The 24,312-nt window shown below is 38.1% G+C and overlaps 1 protein-coding gene across 1 annotated transcript; it reads left to right on the top strand.

Annotated features, from left to right (window-relative positions):
• The first annotated feature begins 7,282 nt into the window (after positions 1-7,282).
• Positions 7,283-13,776, top strand: LOC122669823. Its single transcript, XM_043866683.1, has 11 exons — positions 7,283-7,366; positions 7,465-7,495; positions 7,677-7,729; positions 8,931-9,141; positions 10,927-11,267; positions 11,719-11,847; positions 11,955-12,091; positions 12,202-12,299; positions 12,509-12,600; positions 12,972-13,105; positions 13,463-13,776. Exons 1-11 carry the CDS (start codon positions 7,364-7,366, stop codon positions 13,533-13,535), a joined length of 1,302 nt encoding a protein of 433 aa, XP_043722618.1. The 5' UTR covers positions 7,283-7,363; the 3' UTR covers positions 13,536-13,776.
• Positions 13,777-24,312: the final 10,536 nt, after the last annotated feature.

Here is a 24,312-nt window from a genome sequence, read left to right as displayed (position 1 = left end):
ACCATGATTTTAACTAAGAAAGGAATGGGAGCTAATTTTCAGATCTCTAACAACCAAATCCACTGAAAAAAATTACCTCCCTCGTCGTCGCAGGTCGTCGGTGATGGCCTCAACAGATCGCCACAGCAAGAACCTGAGGCAGGTCGTCGGTGATGGACTTAAAGATGGCCAGAGGCAGATCGCCAGAACCCTAAACCAGCGACTGATTCGAGTAGTAGGGGAAGGGGGTGTGAAGTTCGGGCTGCCCTATGGGAAAAATGGTAAGCTCACACCCCATTAAGGGTATATTTGTCATTTTAAGGCATCAATGGCCAACACGTCAACAACCAACGGGAATGCTCTAACGGAGTGGGGCTAAGTGTAACAAGTACCCTAAACTCAAGGGGTCGTAGTGTATTTAGGGCAAACCTCGAAGGGTAGCCGTGTAATTTACCCTTATTTTTATTATTAGACACTGATTTGGTTTTGTATTTGAGTTGTAATCCTAATTGGGAATCCTAGTTAGACTCAAGGTTCTATTTTAAAGGGGATTTTATTCCTAGAAGTTGTCTTAGGTTTCATTATAAATAAGTATTTGGCTGAGCAGAAAAGGGGCAAAGATTGAAGAAAAAAGAGTTATGGTTGAAGACTTGAAGCTGTGACTTTGTGAGATGCGGCAATGGTGAGAGACTGTGGGTGAGAGGATGATGAGCTGAGAGAGCTGATCCGATCCCCTCTTCTATATCTCTTTCTTCTTCTTTCCTATCTTTTGATGTTCTTCTTTAATATGTAAACAGAAAATAGAAATAAATAAAAAAAAAGAGTTTTAATTATTTAACTTTATTCTTTTATTGTATTGATCCTGCTGCAATCAATCTCCCGCTGGTTTCCTGGTTCGAGGTTGAGTTTGCATGAACCTGACTTTTGGAATTTACCAGATGAAGTTCATCCTCACTTCAGGCATGTTAAATGCAAAATCAGAGAACTACTTACTAAACTAGGGATTTCTGAAGCTAGGTTACTCACACTAGAGAATATTCTAATTCAAGGAAAACGGGGGGGAAAATCCATGTATTTGTAATGCCACGACATCATAGAAAGATACCAAATCAAATGATTTAAGGTTCCTCATTTGGATCCACCTCTTAAAACCACTTGTAAGATTCTGATTAACCTTGCTATATATCCATAAAATCAGAGGATGTAACAGATCAACCCTAATTAATTAAGTTCACAGCTAGAACTTAAACAAAGTATCTATTGTAAAGCAGCAGCATAGATATTTTGTTCTTTCAACATGCAGTTTAACATGATTCCTTCCACCCCTTTAGTTTGCAGATAGAAAATCAATTATAACTAAAACGGATATCCACAGAAATCAATGTTGGCATGAAATTAACTGTAACGCCAAGGTTTTGTGTACAACACAGCTACTTAGAATCATTAACACATTCTCAAAATGTGTTGCATTAGCAGACTTGCATCATCCACAGAACCAGAAAAAGTAAACCAAATACCAACCATTTCCAGCAAAATCGAACCCAAAACTTTCATTTCTTTGAAGAAAGAGGGATTTCTCTAGAACCCAGACCGAAGAAATTACGGGTTTCTGGGATAGTGTTTCTGCATGTCTTCCTTACCTCACTTGCCATTTCTACTGAAACTTGGAGGGGCATCGACCTATAGATGCTGATGCAAACCGCAACCCCGGAAGCCACACTGAAGAATTCGGCTTCCGCCCTCGGTCTATCCCTCTTTCTTTCTTTCTCCGTTGCTGTAATTCTATGCTTGCTTTGCTAGAGCGCTAAAACCCTTGAGATAATAAACCTCTGACATGAACTCCATCGCCATTTCTCAAGGAAATGGGAGACTTCCCTAGTTTTTTTATAATGAAATATTTTCCCTTGTTGGGGCCGGTTTCCAAAATTTATCAAACTATAGTAAAATGTCTCAAACTGAAAGTGACATACAGTTGCGACTTCTGTTTTACGCCTTTGGGAATACAAGGAATTGGTGGTATCTTCAATACGTTTTGGTATCGCCCGAGCCTGGTATGGATCGACCGATATGGGGAAAAAAAAAAAAAGAATTTTATATAATCAAAAAGTGATTTTTTTAATCTTGAATCAGATTTTTGCCAAAAAAAAAATCTTAGAATCAGATCTAGGGATGTAAACGGATCGGATTCGGCTCGGATAGTGCTATATCTGCATCCGTATCCGATTAGCTTTCGAATGGATTCGGATAGTGTTAAATGGATACGAAAACGGATACAGATCGGATATTTTATCCGTTTACATGTAAATGGATTTCGACTATAAAAAAAATGAGATCAATATTGACCTATTCCATCGATACGTTATCGCAACATTAATATCAACATTGATCGATATGATGCCCGATATCGTATTTTATTATAACCTAGCCTCCCACCATGCAACACTAATTTTGGCAAAAATTTTCCTTAATCTTGCAAGGAAGAATTCCTTCTCCAGCATGTGATTGGACTCTTCACTCATTATTACACTCTTACTCACTATATTTACGGGATCAAAACTAGGGAAGCAGTTTTCTGGACGGGAGTGTGGCCTACGCCAGCACTCCCATGTGTCTATCTCTCTCCTCCTTAAAACAAGGGGGTAGAGGTGTCTTTTCATATGGGGAGGAGAGAGATAGACTCATGGGAGTGCTGGCGTAGGCCACACTCCCGGACAGAAAACTTTTTCCCTAAAAACTATTTTTCCTTTTGGCAATCTAATGCCACAGATGCCCATGGCAAGGATTGGGATATCAGTCTCTATCGATATCAATTCAGATTCACCAGCATCGGCTTGGATCGGTCAATTTTATCCTTACTTTTCATTACAAATTGGATCGGTTAATCTTACCCTTACTTTTCAATTGGGCTGAAGCAGTTTCAATCTGAGAATGATTGAGACCAAAATCATATTGTTAAGGAACTTTGGTCTTCGGTAGGTTCCATTTTCGGTCTGGTACGATTTCGATCTATTTTGGTTTTTCAATATCAGGTTAATATTGGTTTAGATTGGTTTGTATTTAGGCTTGAAGCACAATGAAATCTTACTTTCATAACCTGTAGCGAGGAAATATCAGTAAAAACAAATTAAAATTATTGGACCAATACTCTGGGTTGGATGATTTCTCCCCTCCTCTTTTAAAGGAATGTTTGTATTTATCCTCCTATTTGGACTGGATACTACAGGCTGAGGAGATCTTTTGGCTTCAAAAGTCTAGGCTTCAAAAGTCTAGTCATATCCACATTTTTTATGGGGATCGAAATACAAAATTTTACCACTCTGTCTCCAGAATAAATCTCCACAAGTGCAACACTTCCTTTCTTCTCAACAGTGATGGAAAAACCATTGATAATCCAAAGGACATGGCACATGAGTTTGCCCTTCACCTCAAGAACATTTTCCACACTACCCAACTTTTAGAGGCTTCTTTTGTGTAGGCCTGTAAACGGATCGGATTCAGCTCGAATACGGATCAGATGTAATCGGATTTGGATTTTTTTGGTCGAATTCGGATACCTCTAAATGGATTCGGATGCGGATCGAATTCGAATTTTCGACCATCCGTTTACACCTCTGCCTTGTGTTACCCGAACCTTCATCCCCCTAGTGGATACAATTCACTCTCAATCCATAGTTTTAGATCATGATTCTCTTTTCCTCATATTCTAGAACCTGTTAAATCTTTAAAAACCCTCAAGATCATTATTTACTTAATTTTTTATAATTAAGTATTCAGATTCGGATTTTTATCGGAGTATTCGGATTTTTTTCCAGATATCTCTAAACGAATTCGAATGCTCCGAAATGGATACGAATGCGGATCGAATTCGGATTTTCGGTTATCCATTTACAGCCCTACTTTTGTGGAAAGTCTTTTTGATCCAATCTTTCATGAGAACTCCTAGAGTAGCCTTTGTGTTGTTCCATCCCTTGAGGAGATTAAGAGGACTATGTTCTCTATTGGCTCATTAAAAGCTCCAGGTATTGATGGCTTTCAGGGTATATTTTATCAATATTTTTTGGGGCATTATTGCAGCTAGTATTGTCTCTTTTGTGACACATTTTTTCTATGGTAAGCCTTTACTCCATGGTATTAATCACACTCTTCTCTGTCTCATTCTTAAAACCACTACTGCTTCTGTGGTTTTTGAGTTTTGACCAATTAGTCTTTGTAATGTGTCCTACAAAATCCTGGGTAAATTAATCGATAACCGACTAAAGACCTTATCCCTGATTTGTTCTCCCCATTCTAGGCTGCTTTTATCCCTGATAGGTAAATAACTAACAACATCATTATTGGCCAGGAAATTTTTAATTACACATCTCACAAGAAAGGTAAATCTAGCTTTGTTGCAATCAAGTTTGACATGTCTAAAGCTTATGATGTCTCGAATGGGATCTCATAAAGGGAGTCTTCTCTTTTTTAGGGTTTGGTCAAAAATAGGAAGCGTTAATCCCAAACCATATCACAAACCCTACCTTTCCATTAAACTCTATGGTAGCTCTTTTGAACATTTTATTGCTTCCCATAGCATTCAACAAGGTTGCCCCCTAAGTCCCTACTTATTTCTCCTAGTTATGGAGGTTTTGTCTCACCTTCTTTGAGTCTATAGGGATTAGGGGTTGTTTAAAGGTGTCAAAATTGGTCGCAATGCACCTAAAATTTCACATTTATTATTTGTTGATGATACTTTCATATTTTGTAGAGCGACTGTAAATGACATTCTTACCATCAAAACTGTTTTAGATTTATTCTTTGATCTCTCTGGTCAAGAGATCAATTTTTGTAAGAGTAATATGTTCTTTACGAAGAACATTCCTCCCCATGAAAGATCTAGACTTTTCTCCCTTTTGGGAATCTCTGAAATGACATAGTATTCTTGTTACCTTGGGACTAATCTTCTTCATTCCAGGTCTAAGGTTAAAGAGCTAACAAGGATCATTCACAGACTACAATCTAGGTTATCTTCCTGGAAAACTAACTATCTACCTTTTGCAGGTCAAAAAATTCTGATCCAGTTAGTTTTATCTTCGATCTCTACTTACCTAGTGTCCTCTTTTCTATGTCCTCTCAAAATTTGCAAAGGTATTGACTTTGTTTGCCTTAATTTCTGGAATGGTTGTAAAAAGTCCCGTTTTATTTGTTCTCCAACCTCCTTCGAAGGCTTTGGTATCCGTAAGGCTGAAGTTCATAACAAAGAATTAATTCTCAAGTTAGGATGGAGATTACTACTAATCCTAATTCTCTTTGGGCACAGTTGTTGAAGTCTAAATATTTCCTTCAAAAATCTATTTTTGAACCCTCTGTTTACAACAAGAAGGGTTCATGGACCTAGAATAGCATTGCCAAAATGATTCCCATTTTGAAAAACATGGTATTTCGAGTCATAAGAAATGAGAATACAGCTTTTTTTTTAATTGATCATTGGATTAAGTCTTCTACCAAAAAAAAAAAAAAGATCATTGGATTAAGTCCATTAATTCCAGGTAAGAGTCTCTCCCCCCTCAATCATTTTCATAATAATTTGAATGTAAGTCAGTAAATTTTATGTTCATTCTACTTGAGATGTCTCTTCTCTCAATTCTTCTTTACCTCCATGCTATATTTCCATTTTCTCCCAAATACAACTTACACAAGCAGCTGACAGATGGGTCTGCTCCATTTCAAAAACTGGTGGATTTTCTACTAAATCTGCACCTACTTATCTCCACCCTTCCCCTCGACCCCTCTCTCTTTTTGCTAAGCACTCTTATTGGTGGAAATTTTTTTGGAAAATCCCTATTCATCCCAGGTTTAAGATGTTTTTTTGATGTGTTTTGCATGCAAGAATCCATGTTAAAGCTTCTATTTCAAAATGGACTCACATTGACTCCACTTTTATCTTTTGTGATTCTGGTGTGTAATCGATCTGGCATATTTTTCTTTCTTGTGGTTGGACCAAACACATTTGGGTGACAAGCCCGCTTGGTTTGAGAACAGAGTTTCTTGCTCACCCCTCCATGTTTCAGCTATGTATCTCCTTCCTAACTTCTAAACATTTGGATAAGTAGTCTTGTAACTAGTTTTTTTTTTTTTTTTTTTTTTTTTTATCATATTTTATTATTTTATATGGCAACATAGAAACAAGGTAATCCATGGTTCTGCAAAACCTGATCTTTTTTGGGTTTTAAAATCCTCACAAGCTTGGTTATCAGAATTACATATCTAGCCCTTCTCCCATCTTCGGACTATGGTACATCCTCAACCCTCATCAGTACTTTTAGCTTGTTCACAAGCTTTAACTTATTACCTGTATTATAGAGTTTTATTCAGATTTGCGTAGGACATACCAACTCTACCTTAAAGCACTCAGGATGAACCTTTTCTATACCTTTTCTATTTTGTTGGATGGACAACTAATTTTGCTAGTTGTAGGTTTTTTGAACACTTGTGATGTTTTGGAGGCCGAACTTTTTGGCTTAGCACAGGGGTTAGCATACTCTTCTGCGAAAGGGTATGCAATTGACCAAGTGTGGTGGTGCCATCCATAGATTCCAAAACTACTTACAACACCAACTGATACTGTTGTTTGACCATGGAGGACGCCAGGACGGTACCTATGTTGTTGCAGCTCTCCAATAGCCTCTCAGCAACTCCTATATTTTATACTTCAGACGCTAATATTATCCACATTACTATCCATATTTTGGACTTTGTTATATCTTCCAAGCATGATCTGTTCTTTTCTGATAATACTGTAGATATTCTAATTTCTCTTTGTTAATATGAATCTTTCTTTACCATAAAAATATATATATCAGTAAAAATATTTTAAATCATTTTTCTTCAAGTCAAACAAGTAAACAATCAAGAATAGGGAGATTGATTTGATGCGTTCATGTTATAATCCAAACAAAGAGAAATAAATTTTAAAGAGAAAATAACTAATATTGAAATCAATGAATAAATAGAACTTGTAACGAAATTATTATTAGAAATGTAAATCATTGTTTATCATTGTAAGAATCAAAATCGCCCAAGATGATCCCGTTTTCGTTCCTATTGTTTCCGAATACGCGATCCAATGGGGGGTTTTTTTAGGGTCCAAGTAGAACCGGATCACTTGATAAGATTTCAGTTCGAGACAAAAAGTAAATACCAAAACCATACCAAACCCAATACAAACTTCATTTGCAATATGTCTATGTAGAAACTTTTATCGGAAAAAAATACACGTTTGGAAATTGGAAGAGTTTGATGGTTCATCTCAAGTCTCCCAGCGTGCAACTATTTCGGTTCTTCCATAGTCCAGTTCCTCTATAATCTTGGCTACTTCGGAGGAGCAACCGAGCAGAGAGGAGTTAAAATGGTTTCCTGGCAAAACCTATGTTGAGAAGTCTTCTTTGTTGATTTCCGAAACCTCTTAGTTTCCTTACTGGGTTCGTTAATAATCATTTTTGCTTGCAGGATAATCAAGATTCTGATCAGAGCATTTCAGGTAACTCAAACAGGTGGAACGGCATTTCAATGCTCCTCCTTCACTGGCACCGAACCTCTGTTCCTCTCTCTCTCTCTAATTGATTCAGTAGACCGAGATTTTGAAAGAAGTTTGAAATTTATAGTTGAAACGGTGACTTCTTGTGAATTTAATCATCCTATGTTATTCTGTTGATCTGCAGATTACGATGAAGACTTCGACCGTGAATCCTTATGTGAACCCAAACGGAAAAAGGTATGACACAAGTACAAATTACCCATCTCTATTTATAGTATCAGAAAGATTAATGATCCATTAACATACTTAGAAATCCAGTTCACCTCTCTCTCTCTCTCTGTCTTTTGCTGAAGCCAGTTTACGGGTTTCGAACGACTCAAGAGCTCCAGTTTTTGGATCTGCTACTGGGTTGAGTTCACTCCCAATTTTGCAACTTCACTTCAGACATTCCTTGAAATGCTCGATACAATTCCTGTTTCAACACTTACAGAAATTAACTAAACCAAACGTATTTATATTTTGTTTACTAATAATTGTAAAAAAGAGAGATTATCAATTTTCGTTTGATCAATAGCTGACTGGTCATACGGGCTTGCTAAGTTGATGCAATCATATGTGTTCTTGTGGTTTCCACTTGTCTTTGCTAGTCACCTTCAAATAACCAGTCACTTCATCTACTTGTCATCGATTTGACTTGACTTTCGGATAGAATAGCTTCAGTCTCAAGATTTCCCTGCTAACTCCTAATTATTAAATCAAGATGAACTTAGTAAATTGAGCTAGAAAACTCCATAAATACTTATTTGTTAATCATCCCTATGTAATCCTTTAGCCTTGGAAAATAGAAAACCCTCCCAATGTCATCTTTTATCTTTCATTTCATGACTAGTCTCTTTTTTATGTATGTAACTGTTCTGATTATTAGCACATTGTTGCTTGTGCTTATTTCTAAATAAAATGAAAGTTTGGTCTAGGATCGCTGGTCTATGATTATGCTATATCTCAGTATTTGTTGTAATTTGGTTTCTTGGTTGGAACTAATGACTAACAGGACAATATTTTATCTGGTGACTCTGCATCTCTCACCTGCATATGGTTGATATATAGAGCTTGGTGTTGACAACATGCCTCACTTTATGTATATTTGAACAGCAATAGTGGGAGATGCAATGTTGCTATATAATGAATGGTACGGATGATATCCGTGGCATAAACTTGAAGAAAAATGTATTCACGATAATGGTCTCTTCATTTCCATTGATATGTACCACTTTTGTAGCCATAAGGTTCAGATCATCATATTTTGTCAAACCATGTATTTTATTTCTAGATACATGTATCCTTATTTTTACCAACATTTGCGAGTTGGCATTATATTTCCGTATCTCTCTGTACTCCTCCAAGACCCTCATGGAATTTGTCTTCCTTTTTTGGAAAGGAGAACAATATGGGCTCAAAACTTCCTGTCATGTCTGGGGGCTTCAAGTTCAAAAATGATCATCTGCACGGCATAGAGATTGAAAACCAAGATGAAACATGCATGTGGTCCTCAGTTCTTAAAGAAGCTGAGGATTTGGTATTTTCACATGAAAACACTGGAAGTTCCTCATCCTATGTGGGCCATTCTGATGCGAGGAAAATCTTAAAAGGTATTTTTCCTCTTCCTATCAATGCAATGAGGAGTATGCCTTTCATTTTATGTGTGCCCCATGCATACATGATAATTAGAAATTTAGCAATCTATCCTATTAAATAAGACATTGATCAGGTGATTCCCTTAAGTTCCTTCTCCCGTTTTTTGTTTCACTATGTATGTCTCATTCATTATATTCCATACGAGGATCACATCTCACATTTGTTTGTTATTCTCTTTTCTACATATTATCTTTTTATTTGCATGGGACATTGCCTTAACCTAGTGCTACAGAGCCTTAGGCAGGTTTTGTTGGTTATCAATGATTCATGCATTATGATTAATGACAATGGAGGTGATCTTAATATATGCTTTAAGCCTTGTGAAATGACTACCGGAGTTGTAAGCAGCATTGGAGTTATAAAATTCTTGAGACATACTCTTCATCTATATACAGACATGCAGATTACATAAAAATTTTAGATGAGAATCTTTGTGCACATAGGTGTAGCTACAAACATGCTGAGTTAGTGATGGAAACCAATATGCAATCAAAGAACTCAGGGGCGGTGGGGGAGAATGGGATGAGCTCTTCAAGGCTCAAGTGAGAAGCTCTTCTAGGCTGCAAAACACATTATGGTGTAGTATTCAATTCAATATTCAACTGAGTAAACTGTTCATAGCCCTTACATTTTTAAAGGAAATGAAACCCCAATCTGAAGCCTCTACCCTTTTGATCTTACGACTGAGATCCATTACAAAAGAAAGGAAATAATTAAATAGGAGGTGATAGCATTGGAAATAACTTAAAACCGGAAATAATAATAATGGAAACTATAAAAAATATTAACTAAGTGATCCCCAAGCATCCCAATTCATCTAGAAAGGAAAGCACAGCCTTGGGGACAATCTAAGACATACTCTTCATCTATATACAGACATGCAGATTACATAAAAATTTTAGATGAGAATCTTGGTGCATATAGGTGTAGCTACAAACATGCTGATTTAGTGATGGAAATCAATATGCAATCAAAGAACTCAGGAATGGGATGAGCTCTTCAAGGCTCAAGGGAGATGCTCTTCAAGGCTGCAAAACACATTATGGTGTAGTATTCAATTCAATATTCAACTGAGTAAACTGTTCATAGCCCTTACATTTTTAAAGGAAATGAAACCCCAATCTGAAGCCTCTACCCTTTTGATCTTACGACTGAGATCAATTACAAAAGAAAGGAAATAATTAAATAGGAGGTGAGATAGCATTGGAAATAACTTAAAACCAGAAATAATAATAATGGAAACTATAAAAAATATTAACTAAGTGATCCCCAAGCATCCCAATTCATCTAGAAAGGAAAGCACAGCCTTGGGGACAATCTAACAGCCAAAAAGGGAGCAAATCTGTCAAATCTTGTGAAGAAAATTGTAAGCTTCAAACTCTGGCTGTCAACCGGCTGGTCGTGGCAGTTGAGTTGAGCGGGCCGGCTGTGTCTCAGGTTGTTCCCTGCTGCTTCTGAAGTCATGCCTTGACACAGCTTGAACGTTGGAGCTCCTTAGGGTGTGCTCTTTGGGACTCTATGAACTCCTTGATGCGATCTGGGATTGCATCGGTTAGCCTTTTGACTAACATGGTTGAAGAACTGATCTTCTATTGGACATGGTTTTTTAATGGGCCAAAAGAGCTAATGACACTACCTATGGTTTGAGAAATAATAATCCTTCTAATTCTTCAGCAAACTGCATGATATGAGATTTCCTGTTTTACAACTCTAATATTCTGTTAGCCATTTGACAACAGCTGCTTCAGGAAGCCGAGGCAAAACTAAGCCCAGGTTTTCTTTTCATTACCACTCACATATGGAAGAAACATCCTTGCCTTCTATGGTGAAAGATGAATGTGACGAATCATCCATGGTTTCTCAGCTACCTGTGGGAGTAGGAACTCTTGACCACAAAGCTATAGACCACTCAATGACTGAGCTCTTGGAGAATCTTCAGGAGAAAAAGAAAAAACAGTCTGATGTTCATAAATTGCCTGCTAAATTATTAGATGTTGGGAACAGACATTTGGAGCATTCAATGGCCGAGCTTCTTGAAGGTCTTCAGGACAGGAATGGTCATGCAATTGAGGCCTCAAAGGTGATCTGCTTTTTTCCTTTGACCGGTAACTTTATTCCACACCCCCCCCCCCCCCCAAAAAAAAAAAAATAAATAAATAACATTCATAGCGGTGGTAATTCTTGGCTACATCGGCCAACCTGCCTTCTCATTCCATCCCTCAAAGATGGCCAGCCTGACCAGTTTTGAATGCAGAAAGGGCTAGGATTGCAATTTTTTATGGAAGTGGCTCAGTCCACCACAAGTGAAATAGAATCTCTTGCATCCACCCCATTCACTAAGACCCACTCCCTGCCTTCTTTTCTGGGTCTTGGGTTGCTGATCCTAATAAGGTTTTGATTCAGACCGGATCTAGATTCAACAGTCAGCCATTAGACTTGATGCTAAACCTGACACACTTAATCCAGCCTGACAAAGTGCCACCTCTACATATGCAATTCTCTATCTTAGTTTGGTTGAGCTTTTACTGCAGAATTGTAAGACAAAAGGAAGGAGATTAGAGCTCAACACGAAGAGAAATATATCAACCTTGGGAAATAGAGCCTTTGACAATGAAGACTTTCCTGAGACTATTGGTTGTGGAACATCAAGTGAGGATGAGGTGATCTCGTGGGATTAAGTTTATTCTTTGACTTTGCTAACTTTGTTTTTCATAGCTATATTTTGTTCTTTATGATCCATTAATGCATGCTGCAATTCCTTATTCAGACCAGTGATCAAAATCAGGAAAAACCTGTGACTCCTGAAACAAGGGTGCGCACTATGGCAGATCAATTCCAGGAAGCTTTAAATACTGCAGCTGCAAATAAGAGGGAGATCCTCTTCACAACATCTAAAGAGACAGGGTCAGCTTTCTTGTCACTGACCTTTAGATTTTACTGATAACTAATCCCAATTGAAGTGGAGAAACTGGATTTATAATTCTAGTGTACTTGTTTGCTATCGAATTATGCAGAACTGGATACCATGGGAGGTTGCTACAAGTTATGCAAACTGAAAAGGAAAGACATGTAGAGTTTTGGAAACAGTTACAGACAGTAGCCCATTCACCCAGTAAAGTTCTTCTCCTTATGTTTTCTTGGAATTTTTGTTGCCTTTATGGTTTGAAGCATGCTTGGATATGGAACTATAATGGATGACTTAATATAAATCATCAACCAGAAAAATAATTTTGCGACTTCATGCCTCCATAGATTTGCCTATACAATTTTTTTTTCTTTCTTCTAATGTTCGACTCCTGTTGACCCCTTTTTCTTCTTTAGACAAAGTGAGATGCATTGATGTGAAAATATTGTCAAGGTGCTTGGATGCGAAGTTGACAGTTTGTCATTGTTCCCTTGGTGAAAACAATGAGGTGTGTACATCTTTTGACAATATAACTTGAGAGTTATCTGGTTGCTGCTTTTTGGTTTATTTTTGTTGCCAAGAGAACTAGGAAGGCCTACCATGAGGGAGTTCAAGATTTAACTGTGATGTATAAATGTTCATCTCTTGGGACTATGGTCTATTAAAATGAGCTTCTCCTTTTCGCAACTCATAATTGTTGAGATACAATAAATCACCCTATAACTTAGAGCCTCTTGATGACTTAATGAGGGATTTCGATCCCATAGGATCATTACATACATGTGCTGTGATTCACAGTGATTAAATCTGTATGCATTTTTTTTTTTTTTGGTTTGGGTTGGGCTTGACAATGACATGCTTAACTTGCTTGTTGTGTAGATAAACAAATGTGCAGAGAACACCCAAAAGATTATGGAAAAAGGAAGAAGGAAAAAGACCGTCATCTTCAGCCCGACCATATGTGGCAATGTGGAGGTCGAGGTGGGAAACCCGATACGCATTCACCCTCCATGGTATAATATATTAAGGAATTTCCAACCTGTTATTGAGTTTCATACTTCGAAGTCTTATTATGAGGATCTAGTACATGATCTAAGAGTAGGAAGGGTAGCTAAAGATAGTAGTGAAGCATTTCCATGTTCATTTGAACCGACATATAGAAGTTTGAAAAGTCTATTTGTTTAGCATTGTTGCTCAGTAGACTGCCACCTCAATCACCTTCAATACAGCTCAAGCAAGATATTCATGGTGATAGAGGTTACACTACTGCAACACAAGGCCCAAAGACTTGGCCTTGTTTTTGGGTACCATTTCCAAATGGATGATATATAATATGACAAATATACTTTATTTCATTGAAATTTGCACAGGAAAGAGGTAGATGTCATGGGGAATGATGAAAGCATTATTTTATGCACATATTTCTCCAAAATTTCCACATGAAAACAACAATTTTTTTTAACTTCCCAAGAGAAGAAGGTAAGCTTGAGTTTCTCTCTTTTCTCTTTCATTAGCATGCAGTTGGGGTCTGACTCAAATGGGACTTGGGAGCCATTTTCTTGCAAGAAGCTAATCATAAGAAATTGGGGTTTGGAGTCTCTGTGTTTGTAAGAAATTTTTATTTCAAGAACTTTATTGTATCCATTATAAGGAAGTTGAAATTTGCTGTGTAGAACTTGGTTTGAAAAGCAATCAGAAGATCTGTTGGTGGGATAAGGTAAAGAAAACCCATCTTGTACAGAATTACTATTGTACAAACCCATCTTGTGTTGTAGAACATCAAAATGGTTCTAGTGGGGTGTTGTAAGTTTAATTTCATTTTGAAACATATGATTGCTGAATACACCAAAAAGGGTTCCATGTTGTAATTTGAAGTTGAAGACTTTTGATGTGTGAAAAGGCACATCGGACCCAACCTAGACATTCTCAACAAGGGATATTTTTTCTTTTGAACCCACATCGCTTGTATGTTCTATGAAAGAATACTTACAACCTCAACATCACTTTTGTAGGTGACTAATGTGGACTAAAAGATTTTCCTTACTTCTCATTCAAAAAAAAAAAAAAAAAAGAGTTTTTTCTTACTACTCCCTAGCTCATCAAGCTCCACAAGTGCATAACTCAGCTCAGGGGCGTACGAGATGGATATCGTACCGTTAATGGTGACTTTCTCAAAATCTATTTTAGCATCGGTCATGCATGGATGCACACTTTAGATCTTTTTTTTTTTTTTTTTTTTTTAGGGGAAAAGGCTAGGTACCCTCTCCCTCCCCCCTGGAAATGATCCCATGCCGCAGGCACTATGCCCAATCCTCTCCCTAAAAAAAAGTTAATAAAAAGAACGTATCTAGTACACGAGGCTTTCACCATTGTGGGGTCTGGGGAGGGTTATAAAGTACGCAGCCTCATCCCTGTTTTTGTAAAGAGGCTGTTTCTGGACTCAAACCCGTGACTTCTTGGTTACAATGGAGCAACGTTACTGTTGCACCAAGACCCACTCTCAACAATACAAGATTTTTTGAAAATGATTTTTCAAAAAAAAAAAAATCAAAGATAAGAGAAAATTTTTGCTTCTTATTCTCAATTTGACTTTCTAATGTTTTAGTCGATTATGATTGATTTCTGACTGATTCAAAGTAGAATCAATGGATGCTGATACCTTACCCAGGTGACAAAATTTTTGTTGTACGTTGTTATTGAGCAGTTGGGAAAAAATAAAAAATATATTGCACCTAATTTTTAGCCTCACCGAAGGGATGGAAATCAATTTGATTGGCTGGTTTTAAATTTTAGAATTTAATAAAGAGGATTGATAAATTCATAAAGATTGGTGAATTTTGCTTCTACTTGGCAACCAATTGATCAACATTTTTTTTTTGTGGTAAATAACTGATCTAACATTTGGGTAGGGGCATGTTATAAAGGGTTCTTTCACCATCTTATTAGTCAACAAGTGGTCCCAGGAAAAACTCATGTTACTGAAAAGAAAAATCTTTTGTGGCAAAATCTCAGTAAATTATCTGAAAAATTGTAAAGCATTGTGAAAAGGACACATTCTAAAAACTCATTTTTTGTATTGTTAAAAAGACAAACTGGGATGATGGTTTTTCTTTTGATAAATCAATGGCTTTCTGAACATCTAGAAAGCCTATCTTCTAATCCTATTTTCTAGCAAATTAAACGAATCTGCTTATATGAAAAAAAAAATTTATTTCCTTTAGAAATATTTGCCCAAAAAAAATATATATTTTGCGATGAGGAACAATATTATAAGACTAAAAATATTTTTCAAAAATATTATAAGTTTATGTGCAAAAATTAATTAAATAATTAAAAGTTGATTTTTTTTAACTCGAACATGAAATATGAGATCTTCATTCAATTGAATGGAGAATAACTGGAATTATTGTTTTTCGAAGTAATAGTAAACAACTAATCATCACATTAGTAGTGTAAAGGTGTTTAGTTCTTAATCCTAGAAGTCCACTTGCCCATATGCTTTTGGAGATATGACATGACATAAACAAATGTCACTCTGTTTCCTTCGCCAAATGACAGAGAGAACAAAGATCCTCAATAGGAAAAAAAAACCTCTTCAAGTTACCCTTGGTACATAAGTCATTTTTTAAAAATTTCCAAAGAAAGATTTTAAATTTCGGGTGAATCTTATTCTTCCAAAGACTGGTCCAAAAGGTGTTCCTCATATCCACAAAGGAAGCTGGTCTAAGATGGGCAATCGAGTTTGCAGCCACTTTCGATGAGAGGACACCTTCTTGGTCAAATGAAAAACTAAGAAATCTTCATGTATTGAATCAGAAAAAGGCATGGAGAAGATTTTAGACACCACCGATTTATGAAAAATGACGTTAACTAGGAAAACATTCCGTTGTCTATCACAAATTAAGTCAGAAACCTTGTTAATTACGTGATTCTGTTGATGACCTCCTGAATCAATATAACATCTGGCCATTTAGGAAGTCATGGATCTTGCCAAACATTTTCATTTTCTACCAAATCCACTTTCAGACATACCATACTCTCAAGAAGAGGAAGGATATGGGTAATACTGTTCCAAATCCACAAAGTCACAAACCCCTTTTTTTTTTTTTTTTTTTTTTTTTGTTTAAAATCTAAAGCCTAGGCTTTTATTGGAAAAGGTTCTGTCCGATAGTGTGGCCTAAGCCAGCACTCCCATGAGTCTATCTCTCTCCTCCTCATATGAAAAGACACCTCTGGCCCCTTGTTTTGAAGAGGAGAGACATAGACAAATGTGAGTGCTGGCGTAGGCCACACTCCGAGACAAAAAACTACTTTCCATTGGAAAAATACTTAATTTTTAGAACCCTTACAAGCAAGGGGCAATTACTATCACTACCCTGCACTTAACCTATATTTACTAAAACTACCCTACCTTAAACTTCTTCTCTAAAACTACCCTGCTTTTAAACTTTTACATCTCCTTCTACCCTCATGTTTTTAAATACCCAAATTACCTTCCTTTTCACCTAGTAACCTGCTAATAACCTACCATTCTTCTTATATTTTTTTACTATTTTTGTCATTAAAATAGTAAAAATGAAAGCATCCACCCGCTTCTTCTCTCTCCCGTTTTTTACTCCATTCGTTGTTTTTTTCTTCAATTTTTCTATTTAATTAATTTTTTATGCAACATTTCATCCTCATCGTTCTTCATCAAACAGATTGACTTGATCCTCATCGTGATCCAGTTCTTCTCCTTCGTCTCCGTTATAGGTGCGTTCCCTTCTCTGAATCCGATCCATCTTTCATGGATTCTCAACTGAAATTGCCAAGAAGGCAGAGACAATCTGATGATTGATCTTGTGCCATTCTATCCCATGGCTGCGAGGTTGAGGAGATGAAGATGGTCGTGTAGAGATCAATTGTAATGGAGAGGGAGGGTTGCCTTTTGCTTCTGCGAATATGAAGAGGGAGAAGAAGAGTGACGACTCGAGAATCGCGTTGTAGGTTAATAAAAAATAAAAAACACAAAAATGTAAATTGAATAAAAAAAGAAAGAGAGAGACGAAGTTGGGTGCTTTGAAGAGAGTCGATATGTTCCATGGTTTTAGTGCACGGTATCGGAACGGGTATCGGTAACTTCCAAACTGATACGATACCGATATGGTATCGGCTGGATCGATTGTATCGGACAAAATTACCCCTGAATCTCCTTAAAAAATGAGTTTTCATACCATTTTACCCCTTGTCCGTACCGTGCTACCAATACGGTATCAGTGACTAGAAAAACCGGTACTATCGGGCGATACGATACCGATAATTAGAACCATGATCTGTTCGAAGAACAATGAGGATGAAATGTTGAATAAAAAATTAATTAAATAGAAAAATTAAAGAAAAAACAAAAAAAAAAAAACAAATGCAGTAAAAAATGGGAGAGAGAAGAAGCGGGTGGGTACTTTCATTTTTTACTATTTTAATGACAAAAATAGTAAAAAATAGAAGAAGAATGGTAGGTTAAATAGATTAGCAGGTTACTAGGTGAAAAGGAAGGGCAATCTGGGTATTTAAAAACATGAGGGTAGAACGAGATGAAAAAGTTTAAAAGCAGAGTAGTTTCAGAAAAGAAGTTTAAGGTAGGATAGTGATAGTAATTACCCCTACAAGGAATTAGAGAGATTTTTTTGTTGTCCTTAGAATCTCCTCGCAAAAAATGAGTATTAATACTATCTAGTCTAGCACTGCAATACTTAGGGAACAAAAAGTAAGACATTAAGCAGGCTGGGATGGAGCTAAGAACAAATTTTACTAAAATGGCCCTATCAACTAAGGAAAGGAATTTATCTAAAACAAAAAAACCTAAGGAAATGAGGGGAATTTTCCAAGAGACTAGCTTGTTGTGAGCTCTGTTGAGAACATTAAAGAGGCAATTGGTTCTAAACCTCCGTCCTAATATAGGAGGTCCCAAATAGAAATAATTAAGGGATATTTCTTTCATTTTCAACTGATGGCAGATTTGCCTCTTTTAGATCCGGATGAATACACTTACCAAAGAAGATTTCACTCTTCTCAAATTTAACCTTATGACTAGCTAGACTTTTGGAACAAGTCTAAGATAGTTGATGACAAGGTTTTAAAATGCGGAATCAAAGACAGAATTGGCCTTCAAGATAGTTGATGTCGGGTATGGCGTCCATGGTGGCGCCATGGCGACGACATGGAGGCCATATCAGTCAATATTCTTACATCATCTATATCGGTGGTCGATATGCCCACTTCTCTAGCAATATGACGCCATGGCGTCGATATGGCGACGCCATGACAACTATGCTCTGGAATGGTCTCTGTGGTCTCTATGACCATCTCTGTGATCTTCATCTCTGTCAGGTAGTCTTTGCACCATTGAATGGAGTTGGTACCTGTCTTCCTCTATGGGTAAGTTGCTGTCTCTATCAAGGGGAACCCTTTGTTTTTCTAATCGTTGCACCCTAGTCAAGATGGCATCGGCAGCAGCCTTTTGGGCTTCAGTTGCAGCCCTCTAATGAGCAGTCAATTTCTGAAACAGCTCTAACATAGCAGCCATTGGATCGAGTGGCAGATTTGCATTCAGCACTAGATTGTCATGCTCATCCATGGCTCTGATACCAAGTTAATGTAGTCCTAGAATAGGAGACACTCCTACTAGGAGCCAGGTAAAGGAGGAACTCAAACAGTGCTGGCCGATTGGGTTAAGTATGGGTAAATTAGGGTAAAACTAGGGTTTGAGTGAGATGTTGATGATGAGGTTTATAGGGTTTTAATGGGTAGGTCTAGGGGGTTATTATAGTATAAAAATATTAGGGTTTGAAAATTCTGCAGAATTAGGGTTAGGATTTTGGGTTTTAGAAATAGGAAAACAATTAAAACTAGGGTTTAGAGGTGGGATTTGAGGTAGGTTTTGGATCGAGTATAGGGGACAGTGGGAGGGAGGTTCGACCAGAATTTGGGAGTTTTCTGATGGCTGAATTGGGTTTTACAGAATTTAGGGTGTTTTTGGGTTTCATAGAGACAATGTCAGTTAGGGTTTAGGGTGCTAGGATGGGGCATTAGGCTACGTCGACTGTAGGGGGTATTAAGGAGAGGCTGTGGTTTGAATTTGAAGTAATTCTAATGGTTAAATATGGCTGGGTAGCAAGATCTAGGGTATAATGGAGTTAGGGTTTATGGGATTCAAACAAAAAATAAAGGGGATCGAATGGGGGAAAGGATTAGAGGGTTAGAAGAAGAAATTGGGTGTTAAATTTATTGGAGATTCCACTGGCAGCAGCTTGAACAGATGTGAAGAATAGAACCACCTTCGAATTGAAGAAGATCATCTCAACAGTCATGGCGTAAGGAGTCAACCGGATTCCACCAGTCCCTTTCCACCTTGAGATCCACAAGAATGCATGCACTCATAAGGGAGCAAGGAGCAACAGCAACGGCAGCCAACCAAAAACGAAATTTTAATTCAAATAATCTATGGGGGAGCCTCCCACGATTTGTTTTATTTATAATATGACTAACAACCCAAATCCTATTACAATCTAACTTCTCCCTTGCTAAATCGTGGAAGGGAAGGAACTAATTTAAAAGCTAATAATTAAAACAGTAAAATGTTTTAACTACCCCTTTTAACTTAAGTTAAAATAACACTTAGCTAAATAACTTAAATTGACCCAATTGAACCAATTGGATGCAACCAATTTTGAACCGGTTCAATTTAAAAACAGAAAAATAAACTATGTATGGAAAATTCTTGCAAAGTAAACCTAATCTATGGCTCCCTAACTAAGCCCTAATGTCAGGACTTCTTCTTCTTCTTCTTCCTACTTGGTGCTACATCACTTTTACTGCAGACTAGTAAGACAAAAGGAAGGAGATAGGAAGACATCCTCGAGACCATTGGTAGTGGAACATCAAGTGAGGATGAGGTGATCTCTTGGGATTGAGTTTATTCTTTGACTTTCGCTATCTTTATTTTTCTTTCAATGGCTATATGTTGTTCTTTATGATCCATTAATGCATGCTACAATTCCTTATTCACACCAATGATGAAAATCAGGTAAAATCTGTGACTCCTGAAACGATGGTGCACACTATGGCAGATCAATTCTAGGAAGCTTTAAATACTGCAGCTGAAAATAAGCGAGAGATCCTCTTCACAACATCTAAAAAGATAGGGTCAGCTTTCTTGTCAGTAATCTATAGATTTTACTGATAGCTAATCCCAATTGAAGTGGAGAAAATCGAGTTATAATCAAGGTTTAAAGTATCGATATCAGGTATCGTATCGATCGGGGGATTTTAAGAGATATATCGTATCGTATCGATCGGTGTAGTAATGCATGAAAATGATCAAAATATACATGAAAATACACTTTTGGAAACAAAAAACAATATAAACAAGCAATATATGTAATATATCATGCATATACACTAAGAATTGTGAATAATGTATAACCAGACAAGTGTGGCACTTTGAAATTATTATAAAAGATGAGATTTCTTACATGCAGAGTCACTCTATTGCCATGAAGAATGTCGGGGTGGATCAAACCCATGTCTGTAAGGGTCTTCAAGAATAAGAGCAACTAGGGTTATGTTGTGTACTGACCGAACCTAAGAACAATACTGACCCTTAAGGAAGCCATTTTTGGTTTTGGGTGAAAAATGGCGGATTTGAGTTCAAATCTTTGCAAATGTATACAAAGCATGCATTTACTAGTTAGTTGATCCTATTCTCCTTGAATTATAGCAAAAAAAAAACAAGAACTAAAATTCAAGATTTGAAGCCAAAGATCAAATTTTTTGAAAAAAAACCTACCTTTCCCTTCAAGTGTTGAGTATGTCTTGTATTCTAAGGATTCAAGTGCGATGTGAATCCGACCCGACATGTTTTGTGGCGCGACCGATACATATCAATACATTTAAAAACCCAAACAAATGGTAATATCAATATGTATCGATCGTATCGACTCGTATCAACAAGTATCGATCAATACATATTAATATATTCGATACAATACCTTTTTTTTTTTTTTTTTTTAAAAAGAGATGTATCTGTCACACCCCCATCCCTGAACCACGGGGAATGCAACTGGAGCGTACCAATACGCTCTCTAACCACCAGAATCACTGATGCAGTACCCAAGACTAACTCATTCACAACGACAAATAATAGGTAAAAGGAAAGGATTAATATTAATAACATCGAGTTAGCGAAGCTAGGTGATAGCATATAAAATATTGTCTATTCAAATTTACCCCTTCATATCAATGGGTTCTAATCGGGATCTATGTATTATCACCGTATAATAAATACACTTATCAAGAAAGGAATAAAAGAATACACCTTTGAATCAGAAAATAGTTTATCAAAGTGTAACAAAAGATGGCCACCAGCCAAGAATCACGTTCCCTCGTGGAACACATCTCACAAGCACTCCGGTCCATGATCCTCATACTCCAAGTCCACCACTCTTCATGACCTTCATCGAGTCTTGAACTCCGTGCCGTCATGCTCGAATGTACCGCATCAACTAAAAATATGTTTCCTCGAGGAGTGAGCTCCAATCGAGCCCAATGAGTGGCTAAGCCACACAAGCATACACAATAATAATAATGAATGGGGTTGATCGCAAACCATACATGATGGACGGATACCAAGGTGTCCCATACCACCAAGGTAGACCGTACATCACATACAATTTACAATCATGCTACATGAATGAATGATGATGTATAGTTTTATTGTTATCCACCTAACACACAACTAAGTCGGTATAGTACTATAGCAACACCTTAGGTAGCATCCCCGACATCGGTACCATAAACGGATGGTATACCGGCGATGACAAACCCGAGTCGCCTGAAGCCTGCACCGGTCTCCACCAAGAGATATACGCAAACCCCGACTCAAATCCCGCCCGGCGTTCGGCCCAAAATACGGTTGGCGCCGAACTTCCCGGTGGGTATACCGAATAACGGTCGGAACCCACGGATTTGACCGACACCTAACCCCGCCGGTAAGGGTCATAGTACTGGGTAAACATTTATCCTAGCCAGCATTCACCTATTGTATGAGTGAGGTACGCATGTGCATAGGCCGAGGCCGAGTCCATAGATACCGAAATACGGTCGCGGCTATCCTCTCGCCCCTCTAGCCCATACGTACGTATACAAGTACGAGATGTGAATATCGAAGGCGATCGGTCGGTCACCATCCCGTTTCCACCTAATGCAATGGACAACTCTAATGCAATTTCAAGTACGGCAATCTCAAGCCCAAGACCCACCGGCACTTGGATCCCGCTCAAAGCCCTAGATCTACATGCCATGAGTGAGTCCATATTATGGAATCCTCAGGTCCAGCACCAACCGGCACCCGAGTCCCATAACTAAATCCAACACCATTCGCACCATAGTGCAGTAAAATAAATAATATCGCAAGACAAGAATGTAAAGTCCTATCAACATCTAAACATTTATATCGTCCTATATCTTACTAATAATTATATATTATAGCACACATGCATGAATGACATTCGCAAGACACGACACACAAACATTCCATAAATTAAGACGTTTGCTTAACTCACTCACCTTGATTCTCAGTCAATCGTCAGTACGGAGCTCTTCAAATCGGCGTTCGATGCCAAGTACACTATCCCACGTACTAATACGCCCCCGAGCCGAGTCAGTCAACCTAAAGAGAGTGTACAACGTGGGGAGAGATTAGTGCCTTAGGACTAGAAGAGTTGGGCCCCATAAGTTATCAAACAAGGCTAAAATAGGGGACCGGCACATACAGCAAGGCTATATCATATGCCTGTCCATGTGCCTGTCCCTCTCGGGCTTTCCTACCGGCAGATCTAGGTTCTCAGGGACTGGCACTTGCATGTGCCTGTCCATGTGCCTGTCCCTCTCGGACCTCCCACGCAATCTTTCTCGGGGATGCACTTGCATGTGCCTGTCCATGTGCCTGTCCCTCTCGGACTTCCCACCGCAGATCTAGTTTCTCGGGACAGCACTTGCATGTGCCTGTCCATGTGCCGATCTTGTTGCTTCATGCCATTCCGAGAATGGTTTTGCAGCCCCAAAGTCTTGGGCTAAAATGGGGTATTCTTAGGGGGTTTTTGGGGTCTCTTTGGCCGTGAGAACAACTCCAACCAATAGCACACACCCAACATGGGTTTGTAAACCCCATGATCGATTAGGTTTTCCTCCATTAAAATACATATGGAAAGGAAACCCATGGGTTTGGGTATTGGGGTTTTGAAAGGGTCTTTAATCAATGTTATTTAACAACCCACAAACCACACCTCTATGGTCTTCCATGAGGGTTGGTGAAACCCATAAATGGAGGTAAATCCCCAACTTAGGGTTCATAAATGGAGAAGGGTGAATGGGTTTAAGGTAGGGTTAGGTGCTTCATAGTTAAGCATCAAGGATTTGCCATTAATGGCTCTTCTAATTGAGTAGATGGAGCACTCAAGGTGTGCTCAACCGATTCAAACCCTAGGTAATAGAATTAGGGAAAGAGAGATGGAGAGAGAGAGAAAGAGACTCACCAAGGGTTGATGATGATAGCTTGTGCTCCACCATACTTCTCCCTTCTTCTTCCTTCTTTCTCTTCTTTCTTCTTCTTCTTTCTTCTTCTCCTCTTCTTTCTTTTTCTCCTCTCCTCTCCACGATTTAGGATTGTAATGTGAGGTGAATAGTAGTTTTGGGTCTTTAATAACCCATCTAGGCATTAGGTTTTGTTTGGTTAGTCTCAAGTCCTTAGGTCCATTTGCTTAGGAGCTTGTTTGGTTAGGTATAAGCCCAAGGTCTAGTTTAAGTCATTGGGCCATTGGATCCACTTGGGCCCATGGCCCATGGCCCATGTCCTAAGTTCTAGTTACAAATAGAAAGAGACTAAGCTCCTAACCCCAAGCCCATTCTAGTTCTTATGCTTATTAATGGTCATGCATAGGCATGAATTAGTCGGATAGTGACTTACTCCCAATCATCGCTAAGTGGATAAGGGTGATTTAGGTGTGGGCCCCACGGATCCCCATCATAAGGGAATTTCAAGAATATGCTTTCGTGGACGATTTTCCCCCTGTCTCTGACGGTGGATCTTTCCTCGAGGACTTCCCCTGTTTCGCGGTCTACAATCTTGTGTGATGGCTTGAGTATTATGACCCACAGTTCACTAGTGTACTCCGTTCCCGGTTCT

The sequence above is a fragment of the Telopea speciosissima genome, chromosome 7 (assembly GCF_018873765.1).
Source record: "Telopea speciosissima isolate NSW1024214 ecotype Mountain lineage chromosome 7, Tspe_v1, whole genome shotgun sequence".
In the NCBI taxonomy this organism is placed as follows: Eukaryota; Viridiplantae; Streptophyta; class Magnoliopsida; order Proteales; family Proteaceae; genus Telopea; species Telopea speciosissima.
This window is presented reverse-complemented; position numbering and strand designations above follow the sequence as displayed.

Bases quoted from the DNA above. Each gene is read 5' to 3' on its own strand.
- LOC122669823 (XM_043866683.1), top strand. The intron at 7,496-7,676 runs GTAACTCAAACA...GTTGATCTGCAG, and splicing joins TTCTGATCAGAGCATTTCAG to ATTACGATGAAGACTTCGAC. The intron at 13,106-13,462 runs GTATAATATATT...AAATTTGCACAG, and splicing joins ATACGCATTCACCCTCCATG to GAAAGAGGTAGATGTCATGG.